Source organism: Nymphaea colorata, chromosome 2 (assembly GCF_008831285.2).
Source record: "Nymphaea colorata isolate Beijing-Zhang1983 chromosome 2, ASM883128v2, whole genome shotgun sequence".
In the NCBI taxonomy this organism is placed as follows: Eukaryota; Viridiplantae; Streptophyta; class Magnoliopsida; order Nymphaeales; family Nymphaeaceae; genus Nymphaea; species Nymphaea colorata.
In genome coordinates this window covers 14135211-14161833 of record NC_045139.1, presented here as the reverse complement: position 1 = coordinate 14161833, position 26623 = coordinate 14135211, and the positions used below count along the sequence as shown (strand labels likewise).

The window sequence follows — 26623 nt, the reverse complement described above, 5'->3', positions numbered from 1 at the left end:
AAGTCAGAAAGGTGACTCGGCATCCCAGAAATTATGGATGTGGAATTTTTGAATCCAGGACGTACGATAAAAGATGAATTAGGCGAAGACAAACGCAGACATTTTCACCGTACGTGATTTATCGGGTGTGGTTTTGATCCTATGTTCGGATTTCAGTAGGATCAAGAAAAGCCTAATACTATATCCAAATCAGATTTTTTAGATTCAGAATTCGAATTTGGTCCAAATCCAACTTTTATATTTACAAATAAATATGAATTCAATTTAAATATACAACGCATGAGGACCGCACGATGATACGTTAAGAGCTGACTTTCAAAAATGCATGGATATTAGGCAAAAGAGATTTATTTAAAGCAGAGAATTTAAATCCAATTTCATGCTAATTAGATGTTTACTTAAAACTGAAACTGAGTATGATCTGATGCAATTTCTTTGAAAATTAATCCAATCCAATTTGATAGTTAAACTTTTTGGAAGTAGGTTCACTGGATATCCGATCTGTATTCAATCTATTGACATCCATACGAACAAAACAAAACAAGTGGTGGCCGTTTACCTTAGAAGTTACCATCCTGCGGTGGCATACATATTTTCAAGAAAAACAAAAAACATCACTAACAATAAAAATGAGCTAAGGTACAAACTAGGTCGGATTCGGTGATCGCAGTTGAGGAGTTCCACACAGGCACCATGCACCTAGCTAGGTATCAAAACCAGAGACATTAGGAGCCGTTTGGTAACAGTAACAAGTTGTTACCATTACATGAACTTATGTTATCATTTTATGCAATCTCATAGAACAATGAATTACAAATCTTCCATGAATTGGCCCTAAACTTTTGAGTATGTTCATGGAACAGTGTTACTGTTGCCAAACACGCACAAACATCCTGGGTTGCTCAAAAGTCAGAGGGAGTCCTCAAAGCGGGTGAAAGGGACAGATTGCTGGTTACTAGGAAAATAATTGCCTTGAGTTTGCCATGGCTCCATGAGGGTTGGCGGCTCCCATGAAAGTTCTGTTCTCATCCTCGACATGTTGGACGAGCAGGCCCTTCATTACCTTCTGGCGACTCATTCTTGTATTGCGCACCGCTGCTGTTTCCATTGTCTTCCCCATGGGAGAGAGTGCGCGCAACGCTGTGGTACCAAAAGGGCGCGGGAAAAGTGAAGAGGTGAAGCGAAGCATCACTAACTAATAAGGCCTATTGAGAGAGACGGACTCGAATCTTCCACCCTGCCTCTTGAGTACTCTTGCATCGCTTTCTTTCAAGAACTGTTGACAGATTAACCATTAAAAATTAGAAACCTTTTAACCAATACCTACTACGCCTTAAATTTTTAATCGCACTTGGTTTCTAAACCTTTTTTACGACAATACAGGCCTCTACAGTGATCTGATCTTTTCCATTAATTATACATGGTTATATTGAATGTTACGAGCTACTGATAAAATTTTATATAGGAATCACTGAATTTGTTTAGATATTTGACATTTTTCAATAATTTGAGCTTTTATAAATTATTCAGAACCAAAATTGATTATTTGATTTAGAAGATACAGGTCTCATAATCACCTCCTCAACCAACTTGCTGTTTTCCGTGTATCCCTTTCATCCTCGCTTTACACTCAATATAATTACCATCTAGAGCGCCCCGTCAACAGGCGCCCTGTGATTCCAGGAGAACGTTCATCATCAGAAAATGCTGAACCGAAGGCTCTCTCTGCAACTCCCCAAAATTAAGACCAAAAGAAGACTTGAATCAGCAGCTGTACACTGGTAGAAAATCCTTGGGGTTTACATCCCCCACCTCCCCATCTTCATCAACGTGAGTTTCCTCTTCTTGTGAGCCCTATGTTTCTCCGCAATCCTGAGTTTTCTCTTCGCACTGCGCATGGGATTGACAACGGCGGTTACCTTCTCTGCTTGCCTCCTCTTATCCCTCTTTATCCTCACATTCTTCCGGATCCGCTCATACACCCTTACAAACTCTTCCATGCCAAGAATGCCACGGATGCTATCCCGGAGCTCTTCTGCTAGGTATTTTGCCTCATCTACAATGCACAAACTCAAATATCATGAAAACACACAAACAAGTCGAGTTAAAAAGTACTTCAAGCCCCAAAAATTTGTGTGGCCAGTGCATCATCTAGCATTTCTAAGTTTATTTGCTGAATTTAACCACAAAAATGGAATCAAAATGTGAAAAATCACAAAAATGATAACTTTTCAATAACCATTTCTGAAATTATAAACACAATCAGGAAAAAGACCAGACAGGTGCCACGTGAACTGCAAAGGAAATGCCAGTGAAAAAGGAAAAAAGAAGTTCCTAGCTGGGGGAAAAAACCCTGCCACTTTTCACCGAGGACTCCTGCTTTGAAGCCAAAATAGGATTGCATAGCTGAAATTTGGTGCTTCTTTAGGCTTCAGAAATCAACTTAGCTCCAACTCCCTTATTCAGGGACGAAACCAAGAATAGATGCAAGTGTGTAGGAACAACGATTCAAAAAGCTCCATTGCCGTCAAATTACTAAAGGATATAATGTTAGTCAAGAGACCTAGGATGAGAATTGAGAAGTAAAACAGTTGGCACAGCAAATGTTAAGGCTCCCATTGACAGCCTTGGATCTCAGATCAGAGTCTGATCTGACATTCTTTCTGCGTGAAATTACTGTTATAAACAAGCAACAGATTTATGCATTTGAATACTTAGCATGTATATTTTGATTCTACCTTGTTTAATTGTTAAGTGATCCAATAACAATAAAAGCAGCTAAATTCTTCAAGCAGTTCTAGTCTAAAATATGTAATATTTTTCCATGTGGCTGACAGAAGTGTACATACCAGTGAAGACTACCCCAGCAAATCCTTCAGAAATTTTATATAGAGGAAGCAGAAAGATGGCTGCATATTCTAGACAGCCCTCCAGACCAATCTCTGTCAAGATCAGCTTAAAGCAACTAAAAACCACTTTTATCTGTGTACAATAAATCAAACCATTAGAAAACTGGAGAGAGAGAGAGAGAGAGAGAGAGAGAGAGAGAGAGAACAATTTCCTATACCTGCTCCAAATTTGGAGATTGGAGGACTACGTCACCCAGTTTCTTAAGCAACGGGACAACTAACAAAGATGCAACGTCCTCCTCAAGGTTCTCATTTCCCAAGCAAATGAGAACATTTTTCTCCTTTTTTGCTCCAAGCAATTCAAGAAATTTGAGAATAAGCATGTGGTCTAAAGCAGCAAGGCTGGACCAATATTCATGCAACTTCTGATCACAGTTATGCTTAGCAAAAGAGTATAAACCACAGATTGAAAATACAAGATTCTCCACAATTGTGTTGCACGGGGTATAATTTGGTCCAGCAGGATGTGCCTCAAGTTGACAACAAAGAGAACTGGCTACAGCAAATAGCCTACTTGGTTTCAGCAGTAGTGGAAATTCCTGGTTAGATTTTGATTCTTTCAGTCCTAATTGCTTTGATGAAGTGCTGAAATAAGAGTTTATCAGGCAAGTTGCTGTCTCATGAAGCCTGTGATTTGGATGCATGAGAAATTCAAGAACGAGCTCCCATATACCCTGAAACCACATGAACAACGAAAGATATTAAAACACAAGCATTCTACGGATCTTGAATAAATAATTCCAAAATTTGTAGCATCCTTTAGGCAAAGAGGATAAACTCCTTCACACTGATTCCAACAGTTATACCTGTCACATCAATACAATATAGTAATATACATTTAGGCCATTGTTATGCTCACACACTTGGATGTATACGCACATAGGCTCCTAAAATATGAGCACTTGTGTATAGTGCACACTAGCCTTGACCAATTGGTCAACATGATCAGCTATGTCATAAGACAACATGTGTAAACTAACTTCTGATCAAGTCAGACCAAAGTCATTTTCTTAACCATGGATTCTATTTAAGTTGCTGTTTTCATAAGGGTGTCTCTGGATTGTGGAGAAAACGATGACAGGTTTTTTAGACCATCAGTCTCCTCATAACTCTCAGTCCTGTTTAAATTATTTAGCTTATTTTCCTTTTTATCTATGTTAAGTACCTGAGGGTATGACTGGTACTGAGGGTATGAGGCAAGGTACGAACTACGAAGTGACATCCATCTCTCTCCCCCCTACCTCTCTCAAGCATGTGTTCATAGCCTGCCCTAATACGATTCACTGGATGAAGTTAGTGATACATGTGTATTTTTGGAAGTTCAACCAGGACTGGTATTTTTTTTCATATCGGACTGGTTTTTCCATCCCTACTTTTTCCTGTCACTCTCTTACCTACCCACCCACCCACCCACCCCTTTTCCTTTCACTTCTCTTTTTTCCTCTCGATTGGTAGAGCAGGGGTAAGAGAACCTGATATGCCATCTCTCTCTCTCTCATATATATATATATATGAGAGAGAGAGAGAGATGGCAACTTATCATCGTTTAAGCACAGAATATAATGGCACAATGAAAGCAAAACTATTCACATCCACATGCAGTTCGAGGTTGAATTTAACCTCAAGGTAATTTGTGTATGAATAGCATTAGGGAGCAAAACTTTCAATTGAATAACTCACGCACAAAGAAAGCAAAATTATTCACATGCAATTCAAGAATGAAACAAGTCTCAAGCTAATTTATGCACTAAACGTCAATAGGGATCAAAATTTTCAGCTCCATACCTCAAAAGGTGTTTGGAAAAAAGCATCTGTAAACTGAAACCACAGCTTCTCCATCAGCAGAAGTGAATACCAAGCATCATCAATGTACTTTTCTTTTCCAACAGAATCACTTCCTAGGCCTTCACTTGTGGGAAGAGCAGTCCTCAATATCCTCTCCATTACTGGTCTAATATCATCCATATACTTCACACTGAAACTTCCTTTTAGGACCTCAATCAGCAAGCTAAGGAACTGCATTTGGACATTGGCAGAAAGCTTCACTAAAGGTACCATTTATTACTAAAGAAAACAAGTACACCACAAATGTAGAATCAAAAAAGTTTTACACTTCAACAGCATATTATGCCAATAAAATAATGAATCCCATAAAATTATATTAAAATTTTCTAGAAACATCGGAATCATTTTGGTTATTATAAGAAGCAGGCTTTTCATAACTGTCACATAGGGATACACACCTGTGCTGCAGCAGACCACAAATTGGGATTTCCACCTGCATACCATGAAAGGCCATACTGAAGAATATTTTGAAGCACATTTGTACTGGAGTATTTCTTTATGCGCCCTAACAGAATCTTTATCACCTTTGCAACCATTGCATGGACTTGATTATCAAGTTCATTAGACAAACGCAGCACCAAAGGGAGAATAAAAGTCTCAGCCAAATTACCAACAGCTTTAGGCTGAAACTTTTTTATTATAGAGTAAACCATTTCAAGCACTGCTTCTCGCCCACTTGCATGCTCATAGCTGCAAAAGCATCACCATTACAAACAAGAAACATACTATCATGAAAATTATCAATAAAGCACTAGGATTCTTACCTCATATTCTCCACCAAGAAGTCTAGATGCTGCTGTAAGCGTTTAGGAGTAAATGGGTAATCCATAAGAAATTGCAAAAGTATCTTGCTACACCTTTGAGACATTGGAGGTGATTGGCTTGTGACCATCAACCTAGAAACCCGACAAACAACATCATATATCTCAGGTACTACCAGCTTTCGAGCAACTATGGCCTTCAAAAGTGAGAGAGAAATTGCAGACGGATTACTCTCTAGATCCACAAGTAGGGGACACCGCATAAGCATTTGTAGTTGACTCACTGAAAATGGATATTTTGGATCACGTAATAGCCTTATCAAAAGTTTGAAAGAAGCCTGTGTTAGTAGATCATTTGCCTTCAAAGGCTTCTGGGATACTTCCAAAATAAAGGCTGTTATGTTTTCTACCTGCTGCTCAAATGATGGTAAAGGTAGCCTTATCAGAACTATAAGACACCTAAGAGATCCTGATAAGATGTCTTCATACTTGGACTGTAGGCAGTTCCGCAAAAGCTCCACAAATGGATCCAGCATTGATAATAATTCCCTATTACTCTTATCCAGCTTCATTTTCTTCAAACGATCGAACAGTATACGAAGAGCAAATGCAGCTATAAGGTGGTTGCTTCTGTTTCCAAGTAAATCATAAAAGCTTTTCCGTTTCCCTTCACTTTCGAATCTCATTCCATTTTGTAAGGCAGCAGGCTCTTTAGATTGAAACCTTTCATCTGCAAGATAATCTTCAATAAGCCCATAGATGAAAACCAAAAGATCAGAATGATCTACTGAGGGATTTTTTTCAATCCCTTCAGCTATATTATGCAGCATTTCTTCGATCATTGCTTTCTCTCTTGGCATGGGATTCTTGAGATGGATCTTCACAGGTGAAAACAACTTGACAGCATTTGTCTTAAATGTAATACTTTGTGCAATCAATTTCAGTGTCTCGAAAGATTTTTTCTTTCTAGCTTCCTTCAGTTTGGAAGCAATTTTTCCAACTTCCTTCTGCTCGCCAACATCACCAAAGATATCATTTTCTACTACCATGAGTAAGTCTTCCAAACAGTGATCAAGCTCATAAACACAAGGTTCAACCTTGGACAACAAGAAATTTAGAGTATAACCTAATACATGCAGTTCATAACCTCTTTTTAATGTTGACCGAAGAATTTTAACAACAAAAGACAGGTATTTAGGACCAAGCTCCTTCAGGCATGCAGCCAATGCAGACCTAGCTTCATCACGTTCACTTTCAACACGACTCCTTAGGAAGTTAACAATTCGATGAATAACGCCCGAAAGATGTGAGTCCATTATCTCAGACGGCAGCAACTTAAGCAGCTTTAGCGCAGCAACGTTGATTGGAACATTAATTTTCACAGAATCTGCTGACATAATTTTTACTATTTGAGGAAGTACTGACTTTTGTAACGAAGCCTGTATTTGAGGTGAGATTATACAAGTGTTAATTGACTTTTTCTCTAAATCAGTGCACAGATTGCTGGCATCAGAAATACCATTTGAAATCTCAATCTCTTTGCAATCTGGATCTTCTCCTTCATAGTAATGGAACATGTCCAAGACTAAGCAGATAAGCCGTACAAGGACCTTACTTCTGTCAGGCTTCAAGCGCATCTCACGAAAACAATGCATCAAGTACTTACAGTAGGATTCCCAACCCAAACTCTTTGATATAGAAGCAAGAGACTCCAAGCAAGCTCTTCGAACGTGCTCATCTTCGCCTTCTTTCAAGTCAAAGAGGATGTGGAAAAAGAGTGGAGAAAACACCTTGATGGTAATCTCCTGCAAATCAAGAAGCTTACTGATTAAGGAAGTGTTGGTATGGAGAGCACTAGGGAAAATGATTAATGATGACAGATGTACCTCAGGGATGCCATGAGAACAAACAGCATCTTTAAAACGCAAAAGTGCTCTAGCCCTTCTATGCTTCTACATGATATAATTCAACCAGTGAAAAGTTAGGACTCGAAGATTGGTCCTATTAATCTTTCTTCATCTACTTTTTAAACTTTTCAAGAAAGAATGGAAGGACAAACATTTTACCTGCAAATGGAGGACATTGTTGAAGAAGTCAACTTCAGCATCCTCACTACAAAGAGGACGGCATGCATGGAACATTGGCATTCCTGAAAGATGCAACACCATTTCTCTTAACAAAGCAATCCATTCCTGCAAAAGCAACAAATTGTATTATAAACATAAGCAATTAAGCATTAATGACAACCACAGGAGGAGGAAGAGACTGAATACCTTCTGAATAAAGATCGCCTGGCCCATAGCTTCCCTCATATGTAATAAGAAAAACTTGTGTATGGTGCGATGGATGGCTGCTATGGTCCAGCAGCAATCAGGTTCGATTGTGACAATAACTCCAGAATTGTTTTCATGGTTCCTCCCAGATGATTGTTGGTCTGCAGATTTTTTGCATGAATTATCCAAAACCACGCTGGATAATTGAACAAAGGCCAGAAGTGACTTTGATGCGCTTTGTCTCAGCAGCAACTCTTCTGATGACATATCATATACACAGTGTGATAAAATGACCACAGCATGTGACTCTTTCATCTCAGAAAATAGCTTCATGTTTATCTTCTCATATGCCCCAATTCGGGTCTCATAATCAAACTCATCAATTTCTGAGACGGACATTGCATTTAGATCATGGACTAATTTAGCCTACAGAAAGAAAGAATCAATCAATTACATGATCAATGAAGTTGAATTAAAAAAATGTACAGCAGGGAAGAGTGAAATACTATTACGGTATTACCAGAGAAGTTAAAGATGGATCACCAGTTGATAGACCATCCAGAATGTCGGAGATTGCCAACCTTATTGCTGGCCCAGCACTTATAAGAACTGAAGGAATCATATTCAGAACACTTTCAGAACTTCCAGGACCTATAAGCGGCAATACCTCCTCGATTATGTGCATAGCTTCAACACAGTGATCTACATGCACAGGTATAAAAAAAATTAAGGTTGCAAGCACGTAAGTATGGATCATTTTCTCTTTCCAACCTTTTCCACTAGGATCTGACTTTTTCAAAATACAGGATTACTCACCAGAATTTATATTTTTCTTCTCCAAACTTTGTAGAGCAATAGAAATAAACATTTCTGCTAGGGAAGGCTGGTCTACGTACTTCAGCAAAAGCCTGAGCAATCTGAGCTGATCATCCCCAGGCCACGTGATTGTTTTCTTACTTTTTATAGAAAGAAACCAGGTCAGAAAAATATTTACAATAGATAAAAAAGAATTGGTTCAGCTATACCACATGAGGATTATTCTTCGTAGGACATAGATGGCATAAATGAACAGTAAAAAGGTGAAGAAATACAGATCTTTGTTTCTTGTATAGGTAGCCAATGGAGAAGGAAAAGGATTTTTTTTTCACTCAAGGAAAGAAAAGGTCTGACATTAATGCTAAATAGTTGCACTACTTGCACACTGAATTGATTTCTTTTAGATATCATATATAGATTCAACCATTAGTTTATATGCTTTTTGGTGCTCTCAGGCCTCACAATTTTTTACGGAAAATTTTGTTTACATCTAGGAACACGTACGGGCATGGTTATAAGTTGAAATTATTAGCCAATACTACTGCATTCTGTCAACAAATATTATCAACAGAACCTCAAGTTTGGAGAACCAGCAACCATTTACCTCAACCCAACATGATAAACCTCGAGATAATTATTTCCAATGCACTCTGAACATCCTAATGACAACTTAAGATTGGATATCTGTCCAATTTCTGTGGATCAAATCCACATCATCAAGTTCTTTAGAAACTGAGGTAGTGACTGTGCTGCCTCACCTCCTTGTATACTTACGATGTTTTTCACAAGAACATATTTTCCTTAGTTTGCCCTCAAAATGGAGCGGCAAAAATTTATTCATGTTGGTGGTTAGCACCCTGTTTCTTGTGCCTCATATAGAATGGATGGATACTGTCACTTGGCCATCAATCTATCTCAAAATAGTATACTAAGTAGAAATTTCCAAGGCAAGATGTTGCTATTCCAATGTACATGAACCCATGCACACTGAGTAGCAAGAACATGACATCTCCTATATTAGTCAATTCAGGATAGACACTGATAGGTTTCTTCAATTTCCTCTTCCTTAGTGACCTATATCAGAAATACAACTAATTTAGTTCCACCTTGGAAACAGAGAAACCATTTGGAGACGAATCATGTCCTCAACACTCTAAGGGGTTGTGTTCTTGGATTGTGCATCTCTCCACGGTGTCATTTCCTTACAATTTTCAGTAGTTCTGTTCATGATAATCATGTTTATTAGCCTTTCCTGCTATGTACAATGTCTGAACTCTCAACCAAATCATCATGTAGACTATGCTCAGAAATCAGTCATTAGAAAGAATACATCAATGTCTTGTCCACTTTCTCCTATGGCATTCTCCAATAATTTACACGTATGATTCATTAGAGACTCAAAGAATTACAGAATGGCAGTCAAATGCAAACATATAATTATTAAAAAGACAAGAAGAAGAAGCGCCACGGCATAGACTTCCTTTTTTCTTGTAGACCATAAATCCTTATATCAGGAGTATAACACATGAACGAAAAAGACATTTTCACAAAATGCAAGAAAAAAAAGCACCTAAGTTACGTAAAAACATACAGAACAAGAATTATAGTTCCAGAGAAATAATTGCCGCATCACAACTGGACTACCACATTGCCTATACATTGTAAATTAGAAGGAGAAAAGGAGTGATCAACAAGCATGATTGAAAGATCTACCTTTGAGTCCCCTTATGACGTAGTAAAAGTCCATGCAGATCGGATAATAGAATACTGAGATGAGGCATCAAGATTTTCTTTACCACACTATGTTCATGTTCCATTTCTTCATCCAGCATCAGAAGGTTCTCCAAGAAACCCAGAACAGCTGATATAACAGAACTAGATGCAGAAGTTACAGATAAAATTGAAAGAATACTTGGGACAAGACTTTGCTTCCTCTCAAAGAGATGAACAAGGTCACTATTTTTGCTCATAGCCAAAAAGCATGACAACAAAGAACTTGGCTTTTCACTACTAGAGCTCTCCCGTGTGAAATTTTCAATAAGTGGCTCCACTGAAATGAAAAAGGAATCCCAAAACTCCCTGCTAAACTTGTATGATCCATATTTATGGAGAACAAATGACAGAATTTTTAGGCAAAGTGCTCTTATGTCCTTATACTGCTTTGTAATTACACCATTTTGCAAGACATTAGAGCTCTTGAAAGAGTCGCAGCTTAGTCTGTCTTCCTCTGTGTCTGTCTGAGCTTTCCCAGAACCAACATCATTAAATTCGTCCCCATAATCCACATGCTCACAAGGCCCTTCCAACATTGGGGTCTTGTCTCTGCCATCAGTCATTGTTGCATCGACGCCACGACTAATTGCCACCAAGGATATGTTTGATGCCTTCATCACCAAACTAGATTTGCAGCACTCAAGAATCTGAATAACAAGCATCATTAAGAGCCCAAGGAAAGGCTTGATATGTGATTCTTGGAAAGCTTTCAATATGTCCTCCAGAATATGAAGGAATCCATGTATCTTCTTCCACTGTAGATTCCCTAAATTGTCTGAAGAGAAACTCTTGAAAAAATCTGACAACTGTACCTCTTGAACATATTGTAGAACAGAAGTGTACGACCTATGTACAAAACCAGTGCCATCTGGCAACATACATATATTCCGAAAACACAATGAGAAGAAAAGAGGTAACTCTTCAACTTCTAGCTGACTTAAGAAGCAAAGAACGGCCTTCCGTCGAGCTGCACCTGCATTCTGATCAATCATGTGCATATTCAGCAACAATCATTATGAATGTGTGCATGTGTACACACTTAAGTTGCTTTGACACACAAATTCACGTGGACATGATCACATACATGCAATCATGGTAAACAAGTTGGAAGCAGAGGTAAAAGTCTAGCTTTTCCAGGAGAGACGTACCTTTCGTGAAGTTAGAGCCTTGATTTTTCTGACTTTTGGCATTAATATTCTAATAACCATGGGAATTAAGTATTCTCTGTGGCTTTCTTCTATTGAATGAGACTCCTTGGACAACTTCCATGCTGTCAATTCTTCTCGTAAAACCTTCACATTTATCAAATTTCTTAGATGCACATCATATGGAAGCAGTTCTTCATCCTTCCAGTTTGCTAGGATATCCATGACACCCATCTGAATATCTGAATCAGTATCATCTAGAAACCTGACACATCCAAGAGAAAGGGATTAGAGCATATCAATGAGTTTATTTGACCTCATAGGGTTGACCGAATGATCACCACCTTGTGATGCTAGCATAAGTATAAGCACACATACAAAAATCAAGTTTAGGATAGCAAGACCTATGATCCTATTCACCTGTTTATCAGAACCTGCTTAAGTTCATTGCAGCTACATAAAGACCTAGGATTATGCACGCTTTTGAACAAGTTCAGCCATTCCTTCAGAAGAGCCTTCCATTTCTTGCCTTTACAGACATCGCGATCATAGATATCCATGCTGCACGTCAAGAAAAACTCAATTCATGTGTCCGAACTCCGAAGAAGTCTATGCCATATGTCCAAGACCCTAATCATAAACCAAGTTACACACACGCATACATAAAAAAATCTAGCACCTTACCAGAAAGGAACCTTGTCTGCATAGCCCAAAAACTTGAAGAACAATGGGATAATTTCATAAGAATAAGTCTCTGTGATAATTGGCACTTTTTGGAGTGACTGCAGCAGCAATGTTAACACTACCATAGGCGGTGTGCTATCAGACTGATGGTTTAAAGACAAGTGAAATCTGTCAAGCAGATCTGGAAACAAATCAAGAAAACATACAGAAACTATGAGACTTCACACAATTGCGAGGCCTATATGGGAAAACCAAATAGCAACATTCAGTATGCCACTGATAGTGCCCTGCTCTGCCTGACAAGGATAAGGCACTCATTTGGCAGAATCCATATGACTCATTTATAAGTATTATAATAGGAATATATATTGCTCAATCAAGAACATCAAGTTTGAATATCCAGGGGAAACAATAATCACCAGGATACCATGATAATGCAGCAAACCATGGTACGCAGATTGCAACCTATAGTCACCCACAGTCCACAGGAAAAGTTCAAAGAGCAAAGGAAGAGAGAGATTTTTTTTTTTTCCCGGGGTGGTGGGGGTGGTGGGGGTGTTCCCGAAAAACAGCACAGATATCTGAGTAGAGAAGCATGCAACAAGTTAAGGAGATGGTTAGACCCTACAGAAGAAAAGAAGAGAGCTGACATAGTTAATACTAAACACGATACTAGAAAAACAAGGGAAAAACACACACTGAAACAAAAAGAAAAAGTAACTGATATTTAGATCACAAATCTACCAACTGTAACCCAAACCCCATGCAACAAGCATAATCATGTCGCTCACATTTTCTAACTAAAAAACATCCAAATTCATCAGATCATAGATAGTTAAACATTATCAACATGGACCCAAGTTCATCACGTCATAGATAGTTAAACATGATTCATGTATGCATATGCAGGCACATGGACAAGTAAAAAAAACAACAGGCATGTAGACAGCTATAAACATACTCTGTGAATGGTCAAGCCAGGTGGCTTAACAATCTCCCATTAAAAAAAATGAGAAAAAAATTCAACAGTTTGGAACATGATGAGCTAAAACCATAAAATACAACAGAAAAAGAAGATGGGAACAGCAACACGCGTATAGAATTACACAAAAAATGTCCCAAGTACATGTCAATGCTAGAAAATTTTGAGGGAAAAAATTAGTTATAGCATTGGAAAATTCGAGTATAGCAACAGAAAATAAATTACTCAAGCAGAAAGTTGTGAAAATAAATCATACATGAGAATTAATTTATGCAGCAAAAAAAAAAAAAAAAAAACACTTAAGATAACCTGTAAGATGATAAACATTTTAAACCATTATGCTCACCATTTGACTTAGTCATAGTGACACATGCAGTGGTAGGCACATTCAATTCCTCGTGCAACTCAGAGGAAGTCGACACATAATGTCTCAGGTATTGAACGTAACCATCCCAAACAGTGGGTGTATGTCTTTCAAGAAGGACAGCAAGGCAATCTAGTGATGATTTCTGCAGGTCACTGAACCGAATATGAAGTACTCCAATAAGTCCGTGCACGAGAACCGGCAAATAAGCTTCAGGTACCCTTCCTGCTGAGAGTTCCGTTTGTATTTTAGAAATACACAATTCTACACTCCTGATTGTTGAAATGGAGAGAGGTGTTGTTTCAATTGACCGTAATAGTTGCAGAACCTGTATGAAATTGCCAGAACAAAACCTTAATGTCTTTTATTTGAAAAAGGAAATCAAAAGAGTATACGTACATTATTATCTTGAAGATCTTCATGAATAGAGATTGGTCTGTCCTTTCCTTTTGAATCCATAGGCTGGTCACTTTTAGCCACTTGAGAATCAAGTGGCTCATAGTGACATAGTATTCTTAGAGTTGAAAGACGAATCTCTTTATTAGGGTCTCCCAAATTCACAGAAAATACATCAAATGCTTCCAGACTCCTCTCACTCTTAAGTTCAGCAATAACCTCAGTCTCATTGCTCCTTTCTTGATTGGATCTGTACCATATATGTTAAAATATGGGAAGATTAACATTCAAAATCAATTAACATGCAGTTCATAAATATGGACTAACCAGTAAAAGATTTTAATTACCTAAGAACATCATCCAAAAAATCTGCCACAGCAGATAAAACATGACAAGATTTTTTATATCTTTGTGCAAGAGACACAAATCTACTGGTCATTTGTGAAACTTCACCTCCCCGCACAACAGATAGTCGGTATGAAGACAGAGCAGCACCAATGACACCCTGCCAAGTGAACCTCATCTGACCTGCAACCTGGTCTTGAAATGACAACAGAACAAATACAGTGTTCCTTTAATACATTACATCACAGTTATAGTCCAATTATCTTAGAGACACATCCCTCCTCCCAATCCAAAAAAATGAAGTAAAAATGAGATTTTACCGGCTTCAGTAAGAAGAAGATGATCAATCGCATTCACAAGGTCCATCAACAAAGAACCATTTGATGCAGAAGGAAGAACATGGGGATAGCACATAATAGTTCCCCATAGTTTAGCAACTTCGAGGTTATCAAACAACCTGACCTCTCCAAACCTCTCATCATAATTTATCTGCCTGATCCAAGAAGTGATAACATTTTGGCAAAAGAGAGAAATGTTTCGGCCAACTGCTTCGTCCCTTTGTGCAATTTCTTGAGGTTTCTCATAAAACATCAGCATCAAGCATAAAGTTTCTTCTGGAAAAGTCTCAATCATTTGATTCATAAATCTGATTAACCATAAACAGCAATAATGAACAGACGAAGAGGGAAAAAAAAGTGCAAATAGTAAACATCAACAAATTCCTAAAATAATACCTAAATATATGGTTTCGGTAGGCACTGACCACTGATAAGTTCTTCAGAAGCAAACCTTTTATAAAATTAAATAACCTGAAAAAAGAAATATATAATTCTTGAAATTTCAGAAATGTGTTGAAAAAATGCAGTGTAAGGAAGTTTTTCTAGTAAACAAACCTTCTGCTCCTAATGTCAAATACACAACTCCATTGCATTGATAAGTCTGATATTCTTGACAAGTCATTAGAAACTCGAGGAACACCAAGTAGAGTCAGCATTAGCTCTAAAATATCATCAACTACTCTACAACTGTACATGTCTTCCTCCATTATGGTACCAGATGCAATGAACTTTTCTATGAGTAACCCCACAAGCTCCAACAAGAAGTGAAAATCTTGATGGACAAACATCATTCAGGCCGTATCATGGGGAAACAGAAAAAAAAAGAAAAGGTTAGCTTCAACAACTCAAAGAGATGAATATTCAATTGAATAGCAGTTACTTCATAACAGCGAAGAAATATCACTTACCAGAAAGCTTTTTACCATTGTCAGTTTGCACAATGGAGATAAGAAAAGACAACAAGCGACTGAGATGCAATAAATGTTTAGAATTGCTGTCAACACTCTCTGAACCATGTTGTGAACAATGTTTTGAGTATGATGAGTCCAGGCCACCTTCTAATCCATTTGTGGTACATAAATCATTCCCTTCGACTACCAACGCAGATGCAGCATCCATCCTAGCTCCGCTCTTTATGCAATCAGACATCTCCTCAAATAAGCACTTCAACAATAGGTCCATGTCCTGAGCATGGAGTTCCTTGCATATTCTCTGAAAAGCTCCATTTACAACCTCAGCAAAAGTATTGGCTCCTGCAATTAGAATTACAAGATCATGAGTCAGCTGTTCCTAGTGATATTGAAGAACAGCAAGTGTATAGCCGCTCCTAGTGATATTGAAGAACAGAAAAGACAACAAAAAATGGGACCTAATTAGGCAAACTCAGTTGAAAGCTTGAAGTCCAGAAACCAAAATTCGTTATGTATGCATGATGGAGAAATAACAGCCAACTAGTCAACGGGAGGCCATGTGCATGGGCATAGCCGGATGGGAAAGCTTATTCATGTAGTTTCCATAAGAATAATGCAAGAAGATATGACACATGTAAACAGTCTGGTTTCAATTAGGACGTTGGCATTCCTAAACCCAATTCCTAGTCAGATATGCTAAATCAGAGGCAGACTCAAGTATGAACTCAAATATCTAACTGCTTGAACCCAAAGGCAAAAGCCAGTTCTGATTATACAGAAAAGTAATTTTGTTTAATAATCACATTCTTAAAGTGTCACAGGTAGGAATCTTGACCTTGTGGCATATACACCCTTTGAAAGGTTGGAGGGATATCCCAAAATTGAACCTCTCGCAAACCTTGCGCTTCCTAGAGTTTTGTAAGAACCCAATACTACAATAAGGACCTGTACAGGAATCCAAACCTTATTCTAGAGACCCTTATAGTCCTCACTAGATAAATCCAATTTATTTGTCTTTCATTACCACACTGACTAAAAAAGTTTGGTCCACCTTCTCCAGAATGTGTAGTAGAAAGACATCTTGTTCACATAAAGACATGCAGAGAGCTGGAAAAAAAGGACTGATGTATGCCAGATAACCCCAACCCTCACTGCTGGAAGTGGGGAACCACTACAGAAGCAAGATGAATGTCTTAAAATATATGAGACAAAGGCACATGAGATTGAATCCTTTGGCCAAAATAGCCTCTCAAGATGAGGACGTGGTACATAGTGTATATAATTTACACATGAGTTCAGCATCACGATAGTACATTGACACAAACAAAGCCAGAATATACGCAAATAGCAGCATCAAATTCATTAAAAAGCGAAGTCAAAACTTATGAAATAGGAGAGACCATAAGCATAAAATAATGACACAACGGGACGCAATCAAAAGATAACCCTGCAAAGATGATTACAAGAGGAAGCCAGGAAGGAGAACAAATTGTTGCTCCAAGAGACCACATACAACTTCCAATCAAGGTAGTGGCCATTTGGATGGATGGGCCATATGTAGCCAGACAGGCATTGACCCCACACCAATTGAAACGAATTCTTCCAAGGAAAACAGTTCCAATATCTACAAATCAAATATGAGGATATGCTATTCATCATAGCCAACAGAAGACCTTTACAGAATGTAGCAACATGAAAGAATGTGATACATTTAGCTACAGTTTTCTAGCCCATTGATTCCATTTTCTATTAGCCATTAATGAAGGACGTTTGACAAAAATACACACACACATATAGCTGCAGATTATCCCAGAAAATAGATGATTGAAAAAGTCAACAAATACAATGTGCCACGATATTGCACTTGTGCAATATAACTTGCCATGGTACCAACTAGAAAAAAAATAGGTCCAAATATCAGGAAATCATGTCAACGTACCATTGCCAACTTTATCAGCGTATTCATATATAGACATATCCATCAAAAGGAGAACCATTGGCTTGGCTTTTGAATGAAGTCGTGAGGAAGACCCTCTCATGCTATGCCACAGTAAAGTAGACACCCCATTTTTTATTGTTGACGTGGGGAACTTTAACACTTCGTAACATAACTTTCTAACACCTGAAGAATAGTCATAATAAAGAAGTTAGTCATAGCTCATAATCAAGCATTCTAACCTGTATTCAACACGCATTAGCCATCCAAATTTTTATTCAATTATCGTGCATCTCTGAGATAATAATTTACTATGCACCTCTAAGATAAATAATAAATGCAACAACAGATCATACAAGACAATTCCAGGAAATTTAAACATAGATGTGAAAAACACGAACAGACATTAAGAGGAGACACTCATCCTCAATATGAGTTACACAGCAACAGGAAGTATTACAACACAAAATTTACATCAGTAAAAGAAAATTAGATTCAGTGGCACAAAACATCAGCTCAAGCTACATGATACTCAAGGAATTGTCTAACTCATAAGCATTTTTCTGATGCACGCTTAAAATATACCAAAAAGCCTCTATGTTAATGTTTTCATTCTTCTGTTTTGTTGAAAGACCAAAAGAAAATAGGATAGTGTCTTGAAAATAATTTTGGTGAGCAAAACTTTGTCATGTACCATTTCTGAAACTGTAGTTTGTTGTTTGACACATTCAATGAATTTGACTGCTCCTTGCCTATAGCAACTGTACTTTTAGGCCTGAACTTACTTAATCATATCTATTTGTTGATCAGCAAACAACAATTATTACTTTACTCTCTCTCTCTCTGCTGTGCACCTGTATGTCGTCACCAATGCTAATTTGACATAGCTTTGGATGAGCCTGTCCAAAATAGACAAAAGGTAGAAAGGTAGAAGCAACCAACCATGTCATATCAGAGGACATCATTCTAAAACCACAATCTAAAGCTGTTGCTTCCCAAGTTGTTGAATACTGGATTGCCGCGATGCCTATTCCCCTTGTGGTTGTTCAAAATATAGAAAGGATCGTGTCTAAATTTCTATGGGATGATTGGCCTGAAGCAAAAAAAACCACATTATATAGCTTGAAAGCACCGTTGAGGCCCTGCATTGAAAGTGGCATTGATCTAAGATCGTTGTCAGGTCTGAACAAAGCAGGTATGATCCACCTTACGGCTAAAGTCCCTATATCCCATGACTTATGGGCGGATATGCTTAGAGGAAAATACCTTCATGGAAACACATGGTGAAGTCTTGGGCAACTGTTAAGTATCAGGTTGAATAGCTAGTTCATGATGGTCAGCATGTCTCCTTCTGGTTTGATAGATGAGGGTCAGACATCCTATCCAAGTTGTTAATGGAGATAGCCTCCCATTGGTGCTTCAAGACGTTAAGATCTCCTTTTCTAACATGAGGAACTCCTTTCAGAGGTCTGAGTGAGGTAAGGACTTGCCTAACTTCATTTCAGATAAACTGCAAAGTAGGCCGCTCACCAACACTTTGACATCTGACAAATTGATGTGGGGAGATCACGAGGACAGATCTATGAACCATAAGGACATTTCGGAGATTATCAGGGAAAAGTCAACCAAGCAAACTTGGAGAATGGGTTTAGCACAATCCGTCACCCCCATGGCAAATGGTACCTGCACATGGCGACAAATTGCCTTGTCTTCATAGGCTAAAACAACTAGGGATTCAACTTCCTAGTCGGTGCCCGTTGTGCCAGAGTCAAGAGGAGGACTTGAAACATCTCTTGTTTGATTGTTGACTCTCAGCTAATACCGGGGTCTTTATTTCCAAGAAATTTCATAAGTGTTCCTCACATCAACGTTGTTCAAGGGATCAAGAAATGGAGATTGACATCCTTCAAAAGACGCTGGCTGAACAAATGTTGGAGCACTGTTTACCCCACACTTATTTGGAAAATCTGGATTCTAAGGAATGAAGCTCTTCACCAAGGGACGCTTTTTACTACTGCAAAATTTAAATGGTTGGTGTGGAAAGCATGCATAGAATCCTCCTTAAAGATTGACTGGAAGGATGATGAGAAGGAGGTTCAGCTGTGGATTAACCATAACCTACTTGTTGACCCTTGGCTCCGTTTTCAGCAGGTCAACATTTGCATTCATCTCATATCTCTCAGCCGTGGGAACAGCATGAGAATTGGTTATGCCATTAGCCAAATCGAAGACACTTTGCAGGAATGGAGTGTCTATGGTGGATTTCGTGACTACATGTTTCCGGAACTGAAGGTGCTCAACCATATTTTGATGAAAGAGGTGTTAACTGGTGTACCCTTTGGCATCACCACTAACTCTAAGAAATTTAGAGGTCTGCTGGAATAGTCTTTTGAGTGGCTTTTTGCTTCCGATGCACAGAGCTATAGATTCTATTTCTTCTCTAGACTAATTACCTTGTGGTTTGATTTTGTATTTTGGCATGGCCTCAGGTATTGCTACTGATCCTTGTGGATGGTTTCAGTAGAGAGTCAGCTCTTTATTTTGTTTACCTGTGTTTTGTACAGCTCATTTTTTGTTAAAGGTTTGGGAGACCTCTCTCCCTGCAGGTTTTCATCAGAACTAACAAACAGACTGAACAACAGAAAGTCCTTTAAAAAGGACGCCAGTCAAAGAGCTGCACCATGCATTTATTACTGCTCTTACCTTTAATGAGTTGCTCGGGTGACGCACTTCTTAGCAAAAAAGATAGTGCCTCAGCTGCAAATTCTTGAACATAGTCACGGGGGTAGAATCTCAGATTCTTTGTTGTCCTTTCAGAAAGGAAAAGAGGACCATCAATCACATTGTAAAAAACTAATGTAAGAACAGTACCATGAAAGCATGATAGGCAGTGCAAGAATTACTTATTGACAAGTCAAACTTAGGATAAAACCCTTCCTAAGGTAAGATGATGTTATTTCCATGACAAAACTTCAAAAAGACCAACAACAGGAAGTTACTCTGAAGATATCCCAAAAAAAAAAAGAACAAGAAAGTATGTGGTCTGAAGAAACAACACAACAAATAGAGCATCTATTTGAAAATTATTCTTAGTGAAATTGCAGACTACCACACCTTTATTAAGAAGTCAAAGTAATCCTGGACAATAAGCCATCCTGAGATAAGATGGCTTCATCACTATGACCAAAAGTAAGACTTTACTCTGAACATATCCAAAGATATTACAAACAAGTTCATGGTATCAATAAAAGCAAGCCCACTGTCCCCTACCACTAGAAACTAGGTAGTTCAATGACCACAAAAGCTTCGATTAAATTAATTAAAGAAGAACAATGAAAAGAAAGTATCACATTTGTTAATCTCAAATGAAAGGGAAACCTTATGAAGCAATTTCCATCCAAGTATTGAAGGAGATGGGAAAAGTTCCCTGCACCATTTTCAAGTGCATAGAACAGACTGTCCAATTATGGGGCTTCGAAGAAAAGGACTAATTGAGATTAGTTGTAACACTAAATTGGGTGCACAGAACCAGCCAGACTGATGTAGAGGACAAATCGGGAATACAAAAACACAATGAGGTGAAAACTGATCTACAAGTAAGCAACAAAGAAGACATGGAGGATATCTTGTAAACCAAGGCTGATTCGACAGGCAGAAACTTCCCAACCATAGTCACTTGAAGATATCAGCAAGCTTACCAAGACCACATGCAGAAAACTCACAAGAGAGATGAAAAATATACTGCTGAACTGAAAAGCATAAAACAAACAAGGGCCCAAAAGCCTTCGCATATATGCGGCAAGAGGTCCCTATTTATAATGAAGACCCAAAAAAGGAGGAAAGAGAGAGCTAGCTATTGAGCTAGTTCCAACGGCTAGAAAAACTAGCTGTTGGGACTAGCCAACAGCTAGATCAATAGAGCAAAAAGAAACAGAAAAAGATAAATAAAAAATATAAAAAGTGGAAAATCCATAAAAATGAATGAAATAAAAACTATTACATAAAGAGAAGCTTATGTACAGTTGTGACATATGATAGACTATACAAATATCTAGATGTGTACTTACACAAAAACTACAACTCTATGTTTCTAACAGATCTATTTTTCAAATAGCAGATAGATTTCAGAAGCCAAACATGTACACCCAGGTCATGGACAACCATTTACAAGTCAACTACGCCTTTCCTCAAATGACACCACAAAAGAACCTTTAAGGCTTTAACCTGTATAACATGCATGAAAGTCTATAACGTATGTGATAAATAGAACATGTTTTTACTCTTCTAAGAAGAAAACTTGTAGTCGCCATCCAATTCCCAGAAACCACAGGTTTCAAACCATATCAATACACAATTAAGGATAGGTGCTCCACGTGTACGAATACAGAAATATTAGGTTTTCAATTTTGAGATAGAAACCTCACAGATACAACAAAAATGGCACAACTCACTTGAGCAGGTTAACGATATCTTTGACAAGAAACTTCCGAAGATACATAAAAGTCTGAGAAAGCGACGTGAAGACCTGCAACATATTTGTGCAAAGAATCACTAACATTTTCAGAAGGTATATTCAAATTTCAACTAAAAAAAACTGATGATTGAAAATTTGACCTGTTCAAGAATATCAGGATCCCGATCACCACCGCTATTTAAAAGTTCAACAATTGATTTGCATAACCTCCGGAGAAAACTACAAAAAATCCATATCAGCATAAATATGCAAAAAGCACATACTGGAAAACATTACCCTTGTGATGGTGCATCTGCATCCTATGTAGCTAAAACGCTAGGCCAGACTAAGTAGCAGACCCCAAAAGAACCAGATCAGGTGCTGGACAGCCTAGGCAGGTCTAGTTGATCATATTTGACAGTGACAAAATAGAAAAGGGGAAGAGAGAGTAGAAAAGGAAAAAGTGGGATTTTTCCTGTTCGAGGTCTTTAGCCTAGGCATTCAGGCCAGAACCCAGCACGTAGGTGCACTTTGACAACATAGGGTGCACCAAGAAACAGAAAACTTGAACTGCTGAGAAGATAATGGTGATCTTCAAATGCAGTTAGTTGAGAACAAAATTAAAGTTGCCTTAGGTTTATTGAAAGTAAATAATGTACTTACGGTAGAAATTCTTCTTGGAGATCTCTGGAAAGAACTGCAGTCAACCTAGAAAAAGAGGTGAAAGAAGGGGAAAAGGAAATCCATTATATCCACAAAAAAAACTGCAACGACAATGTCAGAACCATGGGAAACAAACAAAAGATCAAAGATTCTCAGAAGCACAACATAAAAAGGTGGTCCCCGAACTTATCAGAACCCAAGAAAGTCACTATCATTTCTATAAAACCAAAAAAAAAAAATAAGCAGGCTATCATGAGTTGTGGTTAGGTTGGAACGATTTGAGGCTAGAAGCAACCATGGGAAAGAGAAGTACAGTCAAGAAGCCAACAGCCTTAGAAAAGACTTGTCTTTGAAAGCATGCATACTAACATACACAAAGAAAATAGATGAAAGCACACAATGGCCCTGCACAGTGAAGAAGATAATCAAGAATATAGAAGATAGAACAAATTCTGCATTAAAGAAGCTGGCTCATCCCATATGAATCTTAGAGAACAAACAAGGATCTGAACCACTACAGAAGCTCGAATGCAGAGCATTATCGTGCCAAAACAAGAATATGGAATTCATGAAGTGGCTAATGCTTTCCAGTATGAGATGACTTCAACTCTCTTGCAGCAAAAGATTATCCAAGTGACAGAATTTGTCCCTTTTAATAAAACTTACTGTGTGGTAGCACTTTAACAGTTAACCAACATTAAGGACATAAAAAGAGAAAATAGAAAAAGATAAACACCACCTCCTTCCACATGAAAATCAGAAAAAGCAACAAACTTGGAGACCCCAACAAATCATGCATACCTGAGAAGAGGTTCAAGAGACAATTTTGCCTGCATATGGATCTTTTCCAAGAGTTTTGATACAAGATTTTCCTTATGCAATAGTATTTGTGGCAATGTTTGCACTAAAGGCATTACTTCCTCGTAGACTGATATAAAATCCTCCGCAGTATTTAATTCCTTGTTCAAAAAAAGGGAGAAAATAGGTCAGCAGCAATCATATTTATATAAGCAAAAGAGAAAATAGTCACATTTCATCTTCACAAAGAAGTGCAGTTGTGCAGCCATTGGATATATTAACACATCTATGCACATAAGAAGGATATGTCTAAAGGAGGGATGCATACTCTGCAAATTAGGTAAGATAAACACGATTGCATTTACATTAACATTATGAAATGTCTATATAAAGGGGTGGAGGAAGAGAAAAATGAAAAAGAATATAAACCCCAGAATTTTAATTTTCTGACGAGGCGGCATTATCACAGTCCCCATTTAGATTACAGGAAAACAGGCATTAAAATAAATAAAGCTATCTGGTATACACAACTTTAGGACTGTTATTTGGGATATAATGAACATTAGTTGTTTTAACCAGTCACAACTAACAGAGCATTTTGAAAATATTGCACAAAAATCATGGCATTACAAGATATCACAAAAAATATTACAACATTCTTGCCTTTTCATATGCATTTTCACAGAGTGTATATTTGAAAATTCTTTGCTTCTTTTCAATTTTTAAAAACTATTTTAACTTATACCAGTTCTGTAAGAAAATTATTAGAAAGCTGATAGTTTCATAATTCCATTAACTTTCTATAGTTCCTTATATATTCAAGGTTCTTAACAAATTAATTTCATGCCCCTTCATGGACAAAAAAAATTATACACCCATGTACATACATATGTACGTACAAACAAATGAATGAGTTTCTTGACTTGGGACATGCTACCAAGCATCAATTCTCCACAATCATAAACACTGTTTCACAATGAACTTTCTAATATGGAACTCGATGTAAAGTTGAGATAACCAACGGTAGACTTTATTTGCAAATTATAGTCTTAGCATCCAAAGTGTTAACACCCTAAAAGGGCCTTTGGTAAATAGAACAGTGTTCATGTAACACATGTTCCTAGCATACATATTCTAAGAACACCATATTTTTTTTCCATGAAACACAGTGTGATTATAGATGCTGTTCATAGATCCAACAGTAAAACATTCGTCATAATCACACCATGTTCCTTAGAACAAGAACATGGTGTTTTAATAATATGTGCTCTAGGGACATTCGTTCCAAAAACAAAATGTTCTCATTAAGCATCTTCTGAATGTCCTCAGAAGGGCCTAGATGGGATTAATCAGTTTATATCCCCACCTTATAAATTATATTGAGAAATTTTTGAAAAGCACATCCAATCAGAAAGCACCTAACTTTCCCATATGTTAAGACACGAGTAAATTCTGCACCTATAATCATAAATGTCATTTCTTCAATTAAACCTTTGCTTATCACAAAGTTCGAAAGATTACATAAAATTATTCAAATATCCTCAATATTGCAGCCTGCAATCCGAACTGAGGACTGGTTTTTGGAGTTACCTCACCCTCGCGAGATCGTGACCCTTTACTGAACAATGTTTGGACATGCTTACGTATATCCATATTAGTCAGTCTTTTTAGTAGTATTTAAATCAGTATGGTGATTTTTTTTTATTGAGTTATAAATTTACCCAATAAAGATAGCTATATTTACAGCTCCCACGAACTAAAAATAGTACATATCCAACTCCACATACAGCTAACAATTTATCAATAGTACAAAAAAAAGTGTTAGGTGGTAACACGAGCCATCCAGTTTGTGTACAAAAGACCAGCAAATCTAAAACACACATGAAAGTCTGATAAAACCTATCACGGACCGGACGCTTCTGGATACTCCATCTCCATTCTCAAACCTGCGGTTTACGATAAATTTACTTCCCATATAGACTTCATCAGATACTAATTTGAAGCTCAAACCAGAACATAAACTAGACGGGGCAGTGAACCAAAAAGAAAAATAACTAATCCGGCCAAAATCTTCAAACGAAACATGAAACTGCTAAAAACCTTGAAACCATGTATACGGAAACGTACGGTGAGAGTAGAAACGACCTTTGTGCCAACAAGGGAACCGTCTTCCTAAGTCTGAAATCACGCTATGACTTCATGGACAAAGCAAGAAACAACAATTGAAGTGCCCATCGTTTTCCGTATAAGTGACCATCTTCTAGACCACACACAACAAAACAACATATAAACATAAAGTCACCACAAGAGCATACCCGCCAATAAACCAGAGCATCCTTGAAGAAGGTCGACCCTTGCGCTGGCTCTGGCTTCACCGGCTCCAGGCTGCGAAAGACATTGACGTCTACGTCCTCGAGACGCTGAGAGAACGTCTTGAACTGAAAAAAAAAAAAACAGAGACAGGAAAAAAACACCGAATCAATAGATGGAGCGATAGACAACGGCAAAAACGACACGAGCATGATTCAAACGCGATTTCAGTCTCTTGTATCAATCTCCCCAAAGAACACCAAAAAAGCAGATTTCTCCACAAAATGGGCGAGAGAGAGAGAGAGAGAGACCATACCACAAAGCGTCGACGGCCGGGGCCAGTGTTGAGAGACTTTATGGGCTGAGAAACAGGAGGAGCCATCGGTGCCGCGCTCTCTCGGACGAGTTAGGTTCGTTTTCTTCCTCTTCGTTTCTGAAAGCGGTGGGATATCGGGACAGAACAAGCCACCGTTTCTTCTTCTTCTTCGTTTCTTCTTCGTGTTCGGGCGCTTTCCCCCTCTAAAACCCTCTTCCAGACGAAGTTATTGATACCGGCCATAGTTTTGCTTATTTTCAAAAAGCGGTTTTGCATTAGGATGTTTTCACACGAACATTCCTGCGGGAAACAAATTACCGACCACCGCCTTCATGAACTAAAAGTTAACTTAAAAAGTGCTGAAGCCAATAAAAATGGTGTCTATTTATTTATATACGTGTGTGCGTGCACGTGTGTGTGTGTGCGCGCGTGTTTGAGGTTCTTTATATTCAATATTATATTCTTAAATTAAGATAGAAGTTATGTGCTTGATTTTTTATCTGATAAGCATTTGAGAAATTTTATAAGACAATTTTTTTTACCTGTTCTATTTTTTTTCGCCCTTCTATGAGGAGAAGATTTCCATTTAAACGGCACTAAGGCCA

The 26623-nt window shown here is 37.9% G+C and overlaps 1 protein-coding gene across 2 annotated transcripts; it reads right to left on the bottom strand.

Moving 5' to 3' along the window:
• Positions 1–931: 931 nt before the first annotated feature.
• Positions 932–26207, bottom strand: LOC116249069 (uncharacterized). Of its 2 annotated transcripts, XR_004171087.2 has the most exons (31): positions 26019–26207; positions 25708–25830; positions 23396–23553; positions 22595–22639; positions 22093–22171; positions 21930–22003; positions 20182–20288; positions 17482–17664; positions 15540–15884; positions 15187–15403; positions 15028–15102; positions 14614–14939; positions 14296–14488; positions 13952–14198; positions 13535–13880; positions 12207–12387; positions 11943–12083; positions 11526–11787; positions 10318–11357; positions 8605–8744; positions 8309–8490; positions 7789–8214; positions 7582–7707; positions 7402–7467; positions 5519–7320; positions 5153–5444; positions 4695–4925; positions 3068–3583; positions 2850–2982; positions 1578–2056; positions 932–1276 (listed from the first exon to the last, which is right to left on the bottom strand). XR_004171087.2 is itself a non-coding variant. In XM_031622185.2 (30 exons), the coding sequence occupies exons 1-30, from the start codon at positions 26082–26084 to the stop codon at positions 1800–1802; spliced, it is 8379 nt and encodes a 2792-aa protein (XP_031478045.1). In that variant the 5' UTR covers positions 26085–26207; the 3' UTR covers positions 1496–1799. The 2 variants fall into 2 exon arrangements, 1 of the variants encoding a protein (XP_031478045.1); XM_031622185.2 differs by lacking the exon at positions 932–1276 and having other exon boundaries at positions 1496–2056.
• Positions 26208–26623: the final 416 nt, after the last annotated feature.

Coding starts and splice junctions, on each gene's coding strand:
- LOC116249069 (XM_031622185.2), bottom strand. CDS start 26,084: ATGGCTCCTCCTGTTTCTCAGCCCATAAAGTCTCTCAACACTGGCCCC. Junction 3,584..4,694: donor TTTTCCAAACACCTTTTGAG/GTATGGAGCTGA, acceptor ATGTGGTTTCAG/GGTATATGGGAGCTCGTTCT. Junction 2,057..2,849: donor TGCTGGGGTAGTCTTCACTG/GTATGTACACTT, acceptor TGTGCATTGTAG/ATGAGGCAAAATACCTAGCA.